The following is a 14,767-nucleotide window of genomic DNA, read 5'->3' as shown; positions in this document are numbered from 1 at the left end:
TATAAAGAAACCCTGAAAGTGAATTAGCCCTAAAGAAAGTATATTAAAATCACTTTATAGGTTTGTACGGTTGTGTATCTGACAGTTCTGAAGTATGGTGGTTTGTTTGAGATTGTCGTTTGATCTGTCATTACCTAAACTGTCAAAAAATTTGAAAAATGTATTAGAAACTGGAAATTTACTTAAAAGTTGTTATTTTCAAATTTCTAAATTTCCGAAGCTAATTTCTAGGTTTTTAATGAGAAAATTGACCTAAAAACTGAAAAAATTACTTTTACTTCACCGGAAACAATAAATTATCTTATTTAATTTGGAATACCTTTATTAATACAAAAATAACAACAAAATTGACAATAATAACTTAAAATTGAAATATTAAAGTTAATCATTGTCTTCCTCCATTCCTTCCTCTTCTTCTGGATCCTCCTCAGGTTCTGTACCATTGGTTGGTGCTTTTTTGTTTTTGGGTGACGTTTTTTTACCTTTCAATTCTTTGAATTCTAAAAAAAACGCCAAATCCGAGTATAAAAATTTAGATTTTACTAAATTACAATGTTTTTTGATGTATTTGCAGTTTTATATCTTAATGGAACGCATTTTGACTGTTGACACATTCATGACACACCAGACTAGGTCTGAAAGAAACATTCAAATGTCTAAAATTGTCAAAATTGCCTTTGTTTCAGCTTGAAAGGCAAAATGGCGGCTGGAGGACAGTCTTCTTTTAACAGTTTTAATTTACTGAATGTGGAAATTTGGCAATAGCGCTAATTGTTGGCTTTTACTGAGAAAGAAAGGCAACTGAAATATTAACATGTTGCCAAGTTTAGTTAAAATTTGTAAAAAAAAACATTGTTGCCAAATTGCAGGAGTGTGCAGCAAACTGCTATTTTGACTGAGCCTAGCTCCGTTATTTAAGGAGCTACAAAAAAGTGTAAATCGGGAAAGTTGTAGTAAAATGAATCCTCTCTAAGATTGTATTAAGGAAATTTTGCCCTTAAGGGCCTCCTTAAGGAGTTACAGGGCGAACTGTGGAAGGATGCCCCAAACTTCATTTTGACTGAGTGTAGCTCCGTTATTTGAGGAGCTACAAAAGAACAGAAACTTACCTTTCAGCACAGCTTGTAAAGGTTCAATAAACTCCTCAAATTCCAGCTCTTCCAGGGCTTTGATAACATCATTTCCCAGCAGTGTTTTGCGACTGTCTCGTTGCGCTTCCTGTGAGGCCTGCGAAGTGAGGTAGAGCACAAAAACGGATGCGGCCCTGGATAGGGCTGCTCTGGCATCTTTTCCCACCGAAACATGGTCGGGAAGGGATTCTTTAATAATGCGACCCACTGTAGTGGCTGGTAGGTTTAGATCTTCCAGTTTCTCGGCCATTTTTTAGTTTTTTGCTATTTCTTTAGTGTGGAGGGACAATTGGAAGGATTTTACTGGTTTTTGCGTGCTAAACACTGAAAAATTTAAACTAAAACAACAAACATAAACACAGTTAAATTAGTGAGGTTATGAGTACTAACCTCAACTTTCCCGCTTTTCTTCGATTTAATGGTAATCTTTGTGGTGTGGTTTTAAATGGAATTAAACTTTGCTTACAAGAGGATGATATTAAAAAAAAAACACTTTAACATACCTAAAATGGTTAAAAACTTTGATTTATTAATTCTAAGTTGAAAACCTGGCAACAGTGCTTGAGAAGTTTGACGTATGGACATCCTGACAACACTGCAAATTCTTGGGTTATTCTGTCAACATGGTTTAGGCGAGGCGAATGTGTCGCGTGACGTCAGAGTGGATGCTCGCACGCACAGTATACTAATAATAATTACGCTTTCATTGGTGCGATTTCAGAATTGTTAAAAGTTTTTTGAGTTATTTAAAATGTTGCTTTAATATAAAAATATGCTAAATGGCAATTTTCTTATCTATTTTTTATCTGTCAAAGAAAATAAAACGACCAAACCAAAAGTATTATTTAAAGGATTTTTTTATTTCTTGTTTTATGTCATTTTAAATCGCGTTTAAGTGTTAAAACCCTAGAATAACCATAAAATAAAAAATTTTAAACTTATTTATACTTAATATTACAATAAATTTTATACAGCACAAAACTCTCGATTTAAACTAAGTTTAATAATTGCATTAACTCTTGGATTGCGTTAAACTTTAATTAATAAATAAGGTTTATTTTGACAGTCGCCATTTTGAACGGAACAAACGCTCGAAACGACCGGAAAAAGTGAACGGATTTGATGAAAGACTCAAGTGCTCCATCCGTGTAAAAGAGAGAGAAAGATTGATGGTAATGGCAGGCGCGAGACAAGGACAGAAAACCTAAAAAAAAAAATTGACAGTTGTCAGATCACACTACTTATCCCAATACGTCAATAGAACGTCACAACTGTCAAAATCCACAAACATATAAAATGCATTTAATGTAATTTGTTTAATTTTAGTTGCCTTTCAATTAGTTTCATTGTCTTGTGAGCTGTATTTTGACAGTTTTTAGTGTAATGTCAGTTTAGACAACAACCTGAACAAACGTCAAAACAGTGACAACTGTCAAAATCCCAACCATACACATAAAAAATGCATTAAATGTACTTTGTATATTGCTTGTTACCGTTCAACCGTGCTTTATAGTTTTTTTTTTGACATTTCTCAGTTTAATAATAGGTTAGGTTACTCTAGTCAGTCGGTGTTTGCCATCTTTTATTTTGCTGTATTTTAAGGTTAGAATTTAATTTTTTGACAGATGACATCAATGTCTCGCTTCTGCTATTATCGATACGTTTCTCTGTTAGTTACACAGGTTTTCCTCTAGTCGGTTTCTTGTATATAACAATCGCGGTAACGTGCATTGATAACAGTTTACAGGGTGGTCCAATATTGCTATTTTTGAACTGTCATTAAGTGTCACAAAGTTTTTGGGAAATAACACCGTTCTGAGGCATTTTAGAGTAAAACGCTATTTAAGGGTTTCGGTAGGAAATCAAATTCCCTACAACTTTCGTCTCTTATAAATTCACTGAATTTTGCACAGAAACCGAGTTACGGAGAGTTGAAGTTGATCATTCAGACATTTTGCCTCCACTAGACGTTCTCCTGCAAATAACTTTCTTCTGAGGCCCTTTAGGGCAAAATGGCCCTCTTGGGTTTTGGTAGAGAATCAAATTTGCTACAACTTTTGTTTAGTGAGTTTTGTTGAGTTGTGGCGAGGAAAGGAAATAGGGAAAGAAACGACAACATAAACAACATCGCGTCTTTGTCCAACGCTGGTCTGTGATTGGCCAAAAAAACAGCTGTCAGCTTGCGGTTTTTTTTTTGGACCAATCGCAAACTTGAATCACCCTCTATAGTAATTTGACAGCTGTCAACTGTCTAGAAAATTTAGTTTGAATTAACGGTCGTTAGGAAGTGTACCGGGTGGTCACAAAAATTAGTTCAATGCACATTACGCCAACTGACAATAATAAACATGTAAAATTGTTTTAAAGTCCATAATTAATACAAATTACGAAAAGCTCTCTTGTTTTGTTACTTTAAATCGCGACTACGTTGTCCGGCGCGACGTAATCCAACGTTGCCAGCTCGTGCGCGACGTTGCCGATTCGCGCGACAATTCTAGACAGTTCGGCGGCATAGACGCGGCACACCAGCAACAGCGCAATCGCAAACGCGTAGTACGGCACCGTGACGTAACAGAATCCGTTGTGGGGCTCTACCTCATGGAGTCTGGGGGCTGGTAACCAGGATATTGGCCCCGAAGCTGACCATGAGGATGAGGACCTGGAACATAACCGGATTTTCAGTATTTGAACGAAATTTTAGTTTTTTGCAAATATCTCGAAAACTGTCTGATGGAGAGGTATGAAAATTTTACCATGCATGTTAGTGGGTGAGATGCAACTTTTACTTTTTATACACTTTTTTGGTAGGACGCACCGTTTGACCGTAAAAATTCAAAAACTTCTTTGTAACCCTACAACTTTAAAAACTGTGATTTAGACAAAATGTCGGTTCAATCGTGAATAACTCGCTTACTTGAAACATTTACCAAAAAAGTCACGTGATCAGATAGACGATGCACGGGGCTATCACGTGACGTTGAGTGAGCATCGCTAAGTCACACCGTTTCGCCGCTAGAGGGCTTCAAAGTTTGCTGTTCAATTGTCATGCACTTTGGTTTCGTTCAAACCCAAGAAACTGTCTTATTTGACTGACAAGGTATAAACTTTTATACGCCGATGGATAGCCAATGAAATGAGCTTTCCAAAGATATGCCAACATTGGTTGATCGGTTGACTCGTTTGGCCGCCAGAGGGCATCAAACTTGATCAAGGTTTTCTGTCCAGTTTTCATGGCCGACGTGAAAAACTTAGCCTAACCTGTCAGTGGCTCCCAAAATGTCTTATTGACACTCTTGAGACGATCAACATTTTTTTCTACAGTCAGAGGTTCTCAAAATGTTAATAAATTTTTGGAGTTTTTTTTTTTTTGGTCTAAAGTCAGTGCAGCCAAAAATGTTGTAAAATCTAGTTAAACCTCAATATTACCAGTGGTTCTTAAAAAGTTCCCGTTAATTTGAAAAAAAAAATCAGTGATACTTAAAATGTTGAGTTTTATTTAACCGAACCTAATTCCCCTTTGAAATGTCTGCTAATCGGCCTAACATCAGATTCCAGTTACTCTCAAAATGTTCCTCTAAGATCAGTGGCACCTAAAATGTTTAGTGCGCCTAACCGTCATCTTATAGTGTGTCACAAACGCAGCAACTGTCAAAAAGCCTGTTCATAAGGCTATAAAGCGACAAAACACGTCTGATGTGCCAGAAACACAGTTTGAAAGGACAGTCAGGGATAAAATCGTCTGTAAAACCCACTTGGAGTCATAAAATGACAGTTTTAAGCACATTTTTGGAATCCTCATTAAATTTCCTATCCATTAACCTAAAAAACACTACAAAATTTGGACAGTCAGGGAGAATAGCGGTCTCAAAGTTTGAACTGTCAGAAACACAGTTTGAAAGGACAGTCAGGGACAAAATCGTGTGTAAAACCCACTTGGAATCAGAAAATGATCGTTTTAAGCACATTTTTGGGATCCTCATTAAATTTCCTATCCAGTAACCTGAAAAAACAGTACAAAATTTGGACAGTCAAGAAGAAAAACGGTGTCAAAGTTTGAACTGTCAGAAACAAAGTTTGAAAGGACAGTCAGGGACAAAATCGTGTGTAAAACCCACTTGGAGTCAGAAAATGACAACTGTAAGCACATTTTTGGAATTCTCATTAAATTTCCTATCCAATAACCTAAAAAAACACTACAAAAATTTGGATAGTCAGGGAGAAAAACGGTGTCAAAGTTTGAACTGTCAGAAACACAGTTTGAAAGGACAGTCAAGACAAAATCGCCTGTATAACCCACTTGGAGTCAAAAAATGACAGTTTTAAGCACATTTTTGGAATCCTCATTAAATTTCCTATCCAAAAACCAGAAAAAACACTACAAAATTTGGTACAGTCAGGTAGAAAAGCGGTGTCAAAGTTTGAACTGTCAGAAACACAGTTTGAAAGGACAGTCAGAGACAAAATCGCCTGTAAAACCCACTTGGAGTGAAAAAATTACAGTTTTAAGCACATTTTTGGAATCCTCATTAAATTTCCTATCCAATAACCTAAAAAAACACTACAAAATTTGGACAGTCAGGGAGAAAAGCGGTGTCAAAGTTTGAATTGTCAGAAACACAGTTTGAAAGGACAGTCAGGGACAAAATCGCGTGTAAAACCCACTTGGAGTGAGAAAATTACAGTTTTAAGCACATTTTCGGAATCCTCATTAAATTTCCTATCCAATAACCTTAAAAACACTACAAAATTTGGTACAGTCAGGGAGAAAAGCGGTGTCAAAGTTTGAACTGTCAAAAACACAGTTTGAAAGGACAGTCAGGGACAAAATCTAAGCCTACTTAGATTAGCAAACTCGCCTGGATCATTCGAGTTCGTGTCCTTCAAGGAAATGCGTCCTAACCTCCAAATGGGCGGCCAAATCGAGCACCAAGTGTTGCAACGAGGGATGTTCCAACAGTTCGGCGTCGGGCAGGGGCGGTTGGCAACGCGGGCGGTACTGCCGCCCGCGGAACGCCCGGTGCAGGTGCAGTACCACCTCGCAGAACACGTAGCGCAACAGGAGCAGGCGCAGGAAATCGTCGCCGAAGAACTGCAAATAGGAGAGATCGAGGCGCGCCCTGGTGAACAAACGGGAAGCTTCGGTGACAAATCGATCGACGAACGATTGGCAACGTTCCCAATGGTGGATGGCGATGCTGTTGATGTTGCAACAGTAGCAGAAGGCGGTTAGTGGTGAGTGCAGGAATAGCGTAAACAGCGATCCGTTGTGTTGTTGGTCTGGAAAAAAAAAACAGTAAAAACGTGATTTTTAGGTTAAAAATTAAAAAAGTTTTCAAATTCCTAACCCTGGTCGCTGTAATATTCAATTTAATTCAAATGGAGATAACTCCAAAACGATTAGAGATACGAAAAAAGTGCAAGAGAGCAAAATTGTAGCCCACTAAAAGTACAGTCAGGTCCACTAAATTTCAGAACAAATTCCGTAGAAACTTACCTTGGAAGGCAGGCGGCACATCTTGCGGGGACATCAAAGTAACTAAAGGCTGTCCGAAATACTTGGGTATGTGTTGAAAAACGAAACTATTGTCGGAATCGACTATCACGAACAAAGGACGTCTAGTAAAGGGATACAAATCACCAGGATAAAGGCAGTGTACTTCTTTGGTTTTTTTGTGCTCGACGTCGCGTTTACTGGTGGTGGACACGCCGCCCAAATCGTATCCCACTGCAACCCAAAACGGTCGTAACACTCAACAAATACGGGAAATTGGGGGAATTTACTGTCTTCCGGGTGTTTGGACGTGGAGAAACAACCGTCGCACGACAGGTAGAGCAGGAGGGCGCCGTTGGTGGGCAGTTCCTTGAAGCCGCTGGCCAAAAACACCAAAATTTGACTCAGCGTCGGTTTGTACAAGAGGTATTTGTGCGGATTGTCCCGTCTGCCCGGTCGATCGCCGTTTTCCAAGTATCTGAAACGGTCAATATTCGATTGACGTGCCAAATCTGTCTTCTAGAAGCTTTCAGCTTTCAAAAGTGACTTGAAAGACACATTTTAAGTCTTCTAGAAGCTTTCAGAACGTTCCTGAGGTGTCCAGGACATTCCAGAACGATCTGGAATCGTTTTTTACCTTTCGGAACGGTCTAGTACCTTTTGAAAGTTTCTAGACAATCTAGAACCTTCTGAAAGACATTAAACCCATGAAAATTGACTTGAAAGAGCAAAATGTGTCTTTCCATTCAGTTTTCATGATTTTCAGACTATTTTTGAGTTTTCAGTTTTGACAATTGACTTGAAAGCTGAGAATGTGACTTTTAAGTTAGTTTTTATGGTTTTCAGACTAATCCCAAGTATCCAGTCTCAAAAATTGACTTCAAATGCGCGAAATTTGACTTGAAGGCTTAGAATGTGTCATTCAAGTCAGTTTTCATGGTTTTTAAGGTGATTCTAAGTCTCCAGTCTTGAAATTTGACGTCAAACCCATGAAAATTAACTTGAAAGTCAATTTTCATGGTTTTCAGACTGATTTCAAGCCTCAAGTCTTGAAAATTGCCTTGAAAGCTTAAAATGTGCAAATTTCAAGTCTGGAGACTAAAAATTAGTATGAAAATCATATAAAGTGACTTGAAAGACACATTTTAATTCTTCAACTAAACTTTCATGGATTTGAAGTCAATTTTCAAGACTGTAAACCTTGAAAACTGACTTCAAGGGCAAAATTCAAGCCTTCAAGTCAATTTTCTTGGATTTCAAGACAATTTTCAAGTTTGGAGACTTGAAATTAGTCTGAAAATCATATAAAGTGACTTGAAAGACACATTTTAAGTCTTCAACTAAACTTTCATGGATTTGAAGTCAATTTTCAAGACTGGAAACTTGAAACTGGACTGTAAACCTTGAAAATTGACTTCAAGGGCAAAATTCATGCATTCAAGTCAATTTTCTTGGATTTCAAGACAATTTTCAAGTTTGGAGACTTGAAATTAGTCTGAAAATCATAAAAAGTGACTTGAAAGTCACATTTTAAGTCTTCAACTAAACTTTCATGGATTTGAAGTCAATTTTCAACACTGGAAACTTGAAACTGGCCTGTAAACCTTGAAAACTGACTTCAAGGGCAAAATTCAAGCCTTCAAGTCAATTTTCTTGGATTTCAAGACAATTTTCAAGTTTGGAGACTTGAAATTAGTCTGAAAATCATATAAAGTGACTTGAAAGACACATTTTAAGTCTTCAACTAAACTTTCATGGATTTGAAGTCAATTTTCAAGACTGGAAACTTGAAACTGGACTGTAAACCTTGAAAATTGACTTCAAGGGCAAAATTCATGCATTCAAGTCAATTTTCTTGGATTTCAAGACAATTTTCAAGTTTGGAGACTTGAAATTAGTCTGAAAATCATAAAAAGTGACTTGAAAGTCACATTTTAAGTCTTCAACTAAACTTTCATGGATTTGAAGTCAATTTTCAACACTGGAAACTTGAAACTGGCCTGTAAACCTTGAAAACTGACTTCAAGGGCAAAATTCAAGCCTTCAAGTCAATTTTCTTGGATTTCAAGACAATTTTCAAGTTTGGAGACTTGAAATTAGTCTGAAAATCATAAAAAGTGACTTGAAAGTCACATTTTAAGTCTTCAACTAAACTTTCATGGATTTGAAGTCAATTTTCAAGACTGGAAACTTGAAACTGGACTGTAAACCTTGAAAATTGACTTCAAGGGCAAAATTCATGCATTCAAGTCAATTTTCTTGGATTTCAAGACAATTTTCAAGTTTGGAGACTTGAAATTAGTCTGAAAATCATAAAAAGTGACTTGAAAGTCACATTTTAAGTCTTCAACTAAACTTTCATGGATTTGAAGTCAATTTTCAACACTGGAAACTTGAAACTGGCCTGTAAACCTTGAAAACTGACTTCAAGGGCAAAATTCAAGCCTTCAAGTCAATTTTCTTGGATTTCAAGACAATTTTCAAGTTTGGAGACTTGAAATTAGTCTGAAAATCATATAAAGTGACTTGAAAGACACATTTTAAGTCTTCAACTAAACTTTCATGGATTTGAAGTCAATTTTCAACACTGGAAACTTGAAACTGGACTGTAAACCTTGAAAACTGACTTCAAGGGCAAAATTCAAGCATTCAAGTCAATTTTCTTGGATTTCAAGACAATTTTCAAGTTTGGAGACTTAAAATTAGTCTGAAAATCATAAAAATTGACTTGAAAGACACATTTTAAGCCTTCAAGTCAATTTTTACGGATTTGAAGTCAATTTTCAACACTGAAAACTTGAAACTGGACTGTAAACCTTGAAAACTGACTTCAAGGGCAAAATTCAAGCCTTCAAGTCAATTTTCATGAATTTTAAACGTATGATAGTGGTTCAATTCCTGTACTAACCCTTTCTGTCCAGGCACACTATAAGGTACCCGTCCGGGTGCCGGCGAAGCATCATAGATATGATTGAAATCCTCCTGAGGCTCTCTTTCCAACGTCTGAATCATCCGGAACATATCCATGGTCAATTCACTAAACTTGACCTGTTCCGAGGAACTGCCCACGATCAGGATCTCTTGCAGGGTGAGATTCATGTACTGGTTCTTCTCCACCGGTGGCGTGGTCAATGGACTCAACCTGTCAAAGTTGTCAGATGTCACTTTTGTCAATATACTCGCGCATTCCACCCGTGCCAACCTTATACCATAGTGCAATAATGGCGTGTTGCGTTTGCGATACGCGACGACATTATCGAATTGACAGTTTGACCGAATGTCAATATTGTCAATGTCAAATACGTCACCACAAACGAAAATTTGCTAATTTCGAAAGTTAAAAAAAAGTCAGACGGCTGTCACGCAGCAAATTTATTTTTTAAGGTCGCGTGACTCCTTTCAACGTTAAAACGGCTTCCTGAAAGTCACGTTACTGTTTTAAATGTCAAACCAGTATTTGAATGGTCACGTGACTGTTTTTACGCTAAAAACGGTCACGTGACTCTTTTTAAGGTGCAAATGGTCACATGACGATAATAAAAAATAAAAATGATTAAATGTTATTATTGAAAATTGTCACGTGACTTTAAAAATTACAGTTTCAACTTTTTTAAACTAAGAAATAGTCTTAGAAACGTGACCTTTAAAATTAAGTTTGATAACTTAAAATACTCACGTGATCGTTTTTACCTTAAAAAGAGTCACGTGACTTTAAAAAACATCAGTTTAAGCTTAGAAACGGTCACGTGGTCTTTAGGATCCGTTTTAACGTTAAAAAACAGTCACGTGACCTTAAAAAATAAATTTGATGATTGAAAATACTCACGTGATCGTTTTTACCTTAAAAAGAGTCACGTGACTTTAAAAAACATCAGTTTAAACTCAGGAACGGTCACGTGGTGTTTAGGATCCGTTTTGACGTTAAAAAATAGTCACGTGATCTATACAACTAAGTTTGATAATTTAAAATAGTCACGTGACTTTGAAAATGCTCAGCTCAAACTGAAAAACGATCACGTGATCTCAAAAATGATATTGTTAAATTTAAAACCGTCACACTTGTTTAAACCTAACCCTACTATTTCGATTAAGCGTAGCTCCGTTATTTGAGGAGATACGAAAAATGTCTAAAGAATGAAAGTTGTAGAGAATTTAATCCTCTACAAGATTGTATTAAGAAGGTTTTGCCCTTAAGGGCCTGCCTGAGGAGTTAAAAGGAAAAAAGTAACAGGGTGCACCAAACTGCTTTTTTAAAAACTAACTCCATTTCGACTGAGCGTAGCTCCGTTATTTCAAGAGATACGAAAAAAGTTTAAAGAATGAAAGTTGTAGAGAATTTACTGATTAACAAGATGGTGTACAAAGTTTCGCCGTTAAGGACATCATTAAGAAGTTACAAGGCAAAATGTGTACAAACCTGTGCGATAAAACAATAGGATTGGTGTCAGCGTGCAGGACCGTAACCAACGAATCGGAAGCGATGAACGCTTTGATCTCGTCCAGGACCAGACTCCATTCGATTTGGTCGTCCGGTTCGTAGGTACTCGTGTAATCGGCGATATGTCTGTCTAATTCTACGATCAATTCTCTAACTAATTTCATTCTTCTCAGTAACAGGCAAACGACAATAAATCGGGCGTAGTAACGCAGCTTTTTCACCATCAATTCCGACCTGGAATCCAACCTGATGACCGTACTTAACCTAATTCTTCCTAAAACTAATTCTGCGAATTACCTGTCTTCTTTTGCTGCTCGCGAGTAGTAAGCTCGGCCGCGGATCGCCGAGTAGAACGAGTACGCTTCGTTCAAGTAATTGGTTTCGCTAGTTCTTAAACTGTAAAGTAAAGCTGAGATTCTGGCAAACATTTTGACGTTCGAATCAACCTCGTAGCTGTCATAATAACAGAGTTACGAGCTGTCAAAGTTGTGCGGTTGCTCGGTTAGAAAACGACCGCCATTTTGTTTGAATATCGCCCGGAATTAGTAAAAGGAAGAAAAATTACAAATCCCAGCTGCCCTGACTTGAAAAAATCAAGGACGTCACGTCAAAAATGACAGATTTGACAGCCTGTCAAAAGTTGCCATTTGTCACTGTCCAAGTGTGTCCAAATCACCGATTTTAGGACACTTGAACTGTAAAGCATTAAACTTTGACCACTGGACAGTGTTGTTAGGACACTTGGCTACAATGTCCAGTGGTCATTCACACCAAACAGAGATTAATAAAGTGTCCAGTGGACAATTCAAAATATTGACCAAATTTCAGGACACTTGGACAGTAACCCCTGGACAGTGTTACTACAATTTTACGACTGTAACTCGGTCGGTTTGACAGTTACGTCAGTCTAGTTTTGACCAAATTGTAGCCCTTCAAACTGCCTTTTGACTACTTTAAAAAGGTTGTAGTGTCAACTGTCAAAATAATGTCACAATTCGACAATAAATCTAACGTTGCACTGCAATGCTCTTTTAACGCTTTCTTTGCCACAACATCCGTCATTTGTCACTGTCCAAATCACCGATTTTAGGACACTTGAACTGTAAAGCATTGAACTTTGACCACTAGACAGTGTTATTGGGACACTTGGCTACAATGTCCAGTGGTCATTCACACCAAACAGAGATTAATAAAGTGTCCAGTGGACAATTCAAAATATTGATCAAATTTCAGGACACTTGGACAGTAACCCCTGGACAGTGTTACTACAATTTTACGACTGGTAATTTATGGATAACAGTATGTAATACACAGGGTGGATCACTTACTAATAGTGATAGTATAGCTGTCCAATTTTGGAAGCGATTTCTCCGATTTGCCAGCGTTTCAGTCCGTACTTGCTGTCCAGGATTTGTCTGTGCTGCTGCTGGAACTTCCACAGTTTCGTGTAGATGTCAAATGTTCGTCCGAAGTACGCCTGCCATTGTTTGTGCCCGTATTGCGGCAAATCCCTGTATACAAAACGATGATTTAGTTCAGGAAAGTTTTTTTTTTCCATTTTGACAGCCCGTAACTCGGTTATTTTGACAGGTATCAGGGTGATTTTTTTGACAGATTGTAGCTAAAAGTATGTTCTACAAAATGTCAAATAACGCGTTTGTACGAAAAATGTCAACTAACCGAGTTATTGAACGAAAATATCCGAGTTGCACTGGCAGATTGAAATTTCTACTTTGACAGCCCATAACTCGATTATTTTGAGAGGTATCGAACAAAAAATATATGTCACGTGATCGTCTGGTTAAATAACAAACACCGACTACTAAAATAACCGATTCTACAATCACGTGACTAACGTCAAGACTAGCAATAGTGTCACTTTGACAGCCCGTAACTCGGTTATTTTGACAGATATCGAGTTGATTTTTTTGACAGATTGTAGCCCACTGTTTTCTCTCCAAATTGTCATATGTTATGTTTGTACGAAAAATGTCACCTGACCGAGTTATTGCACGAAATTTGCCCGGATGCACTAGAACGTTACGATTTGTACTCCAATAGTCACTTTGACAGCCCATAACTCGGTTATTTTGACAGGTATCGAGTTGATTCTTTTGACAGATCGTAGCACACAGTGTTCTCTCCAAATTGTCAAATGTCATGTTTGTATAATGTGTCAGCTTTGACAGGTGAAAACTTAGTGATTTTGACAGCTTAACAGTCCAAAAACTGGATAATTAAGACAGTTACAGGGTGGTTCAATATATCAATTTAAGGCTTGCGAACTGAGTAATTCAATAATACAGAGTGGACTAAATTTCCCAAAGTGCATAATACTGCTTTCTGCAACTAACTTCATTTCGACTGAGCGCAGCTCCGTTATTTGAGGAGTTACACAGAAAGTGTAAAGAAGGAAATTTGTAGGGAATTTAATTCTCTACAAGATTGTATTAAAGTGTTTTTGCCCTTAAAGGCCTCCTTAAGGAGTTACATGATAAAACTTGTATACAGTGGCGTGACACAGAAAATGAAGTGTTTCCCCTCCCCCCCTGGCCCTGCGCACCCCATTTTTTTCCTACAACCCCCCCGGTGTAAGTTTGCGCTACACAATGCGGTCAACCCCCTTAAAACGGAGACATATCAAGTCCCACCCCCAATGACAGTCCACACCAAAAACTCACCTTAAACCGTTGAACAGTTGTTTCGATTTTTCCAGCAGATGAACGAATTCCACGACGATTTTCCGCTCGTGTTCCTCCATATTGGACGCCATCCTGACCATTTTCCCGTATTTTATGGCGGCGTCGTCGACGTCATCGCGCGAACAATCGAAAAAATGGCCGGGCGTCGCGACGACGAACCTCCGAAAATCGAACGCCGGACATGGCGGCGCTCGCACAGAATGACGAGGGACAAGGCGAGCGTCGCGACGCCCGCGGCGCCCTTTCGAACTAGTCGTGCGAAGGGCGCGTGCCTCCGAGGGCCGAGTGTAGGCCCTAAGCGCTTGCAATCAGCGCTCAAGCGCTCGCTTGACCATTTTAATACATTTTGACAGTTATGTCACTGTAGTTTTGACCAAATTGTAGTCCTTTTGACTGACAAAAAGTTTGTAGTCTCAACTGTCAAAATAACGCCACAATTCGACAATAAAGGTGACGTTGCACTGAAATGCAGTTTTTAAACTTTGTACATTTTGACAGCTTGTAATTCAGTCATTTTGACAGTTACGTCAGTCTAGTTTTGACCAAATTGTAGCCCTTCAAACTGCCTTTTGACTACTTTAAAAAGTTTGAAGTGTCAACTGTCAAAATAACGTCACAATTCGACAATAAATCTGACGTTGCACTGCAATGCTCTTTTACAGCTTTGTTTACTTTGAGAGCTCGTAACTCCGTCGGTTTGACAGTTGCGTCAGTCTAGTTTTTACCAAATTGTAGCCCTTAAATTACCTTTTGGTTGACATAAAAAGTTTGTAGTGTCAACTGTCAAAATAACGTCACAATTTGACAGTAAAATCCACCATACTCGATGGAAGCTAAAAACAGCAAAACAAGAGAATAAAACGCAGTTTCAGTGACAAATTGACTGAATTTCTTTTCGCAATAATCTACTGAAATCGAAAAAACAGTAAAAAAGCTGACAGTTCAGGGTTTTCTACTGTTTTCTTACTATAATACAAATTTTGTCAATTTTAAGTGATTATACAGT

At 37.9% G+C, this 14,767-nt stretch overlaps 2 protein-coding genes across 5 annotated transcripts; both read right to left on the bottom strand.

The window, feature by feature from the left end:
• Positions 1-296: 296 nt before the first annotated feature.
• On the bottom strand, positions 297-1,663 carry Chrac-14 (DNA polymerase epsilon subunit 3 Chrac-14). 3 transcript variants are annotated; one of them, XM_081991503.1, is made up of 3 exons: positions 1,521-1,663; positions 1,110-1,454; positions 297-500 (listed from the first exon to the last, which is right to left on the bottom strand). In XM_081991503.1, the coding sequence occupies exons 2-3, from the start codon at positions 1,378-1,380 to the stop codon at positions 382-384; spliced, it is 390 nt and encodes a 129-aa protein (XP_081847629.1). In that variant the 5' UTR covers positions 1,381-1,454; positions 1,521-1,663; the 3' UTR covers positions 297-381. The 3 variants fall into 3 exon arrangements, with proteins under 3 accessions (XP_081847629.1, XP_081847627.1, XP_081847626.1); XM_081991501.1 differs by having other exon boundaries at positions 1,110-1,468; positions 1,521-1,661; XM_081991500.1 differs by lacking the exon at positions 1,521-1,663 and having other exon boundaries at positions 1,110-1,514.
• A 306-nt stretch (positions 1,664-1,969) lies between these two features.
• On the bottom strand, positions 1,970-13,969 carry LOC145736917 (protein SCAI). 2 transcript variants are annotated; one of them, XM_081991449.1, is made up of 9 exons: positions 13,741-13,969; positions 12,388-12,570; positions 11,357-11,455; positions 11,039-11,305; positions 9,530-9,763; positions 6,912-7,099; positions 6,625-6,855; positions 5,987-6,407; positions 1,970-3,789 (listed from the first exon to the last, which is right to left on the bottom strand). In XM_081991449.1, the coding sequence occupies exons 1-8, from the start codon at positions 13,839-13,841 to the stop codon at positions 5,992-5,994; spliced, it is 1,719 nt and encodes a 572-aa protein (XP_081847575.1). In that variant the 5' UTR covers positions 13,842-13,969; the 3' UTR covers positions 1,970-3,789; positions 5,987-5,991. The 2 variants fall into 2 exon arrangements, with proteins under 2 accessions (XP_081847575.1, XP_081847576.1); XM_081991450.1 differs by having other exon boundaries at positions 11,039-11,293.
• Between the last annotated feature and the right edge of the window lie 798 nt (positions 13,970-14,767).

The sequence above is a fragment of the Ips typographus genome, linkage group LG13 (assembly GCF_016097725.1).
Source record: "Ips typographus isolate SLU linkage group LG13, UJ_Ityp_2.0, whole genome shotgun sequence".
Taxonomy (NCBI): domain Eukaryota; kingdom Metazoa; phylum Arthropoda; class Insecta; order Coleoptera; family Curculionidae; genus Ips; species Ips typographus.
The sequence above is the reverse complement of the archived record's forward strand: the minus strand, read 5'-3'. Positions and strand labels throughout refer to the sequence as shown.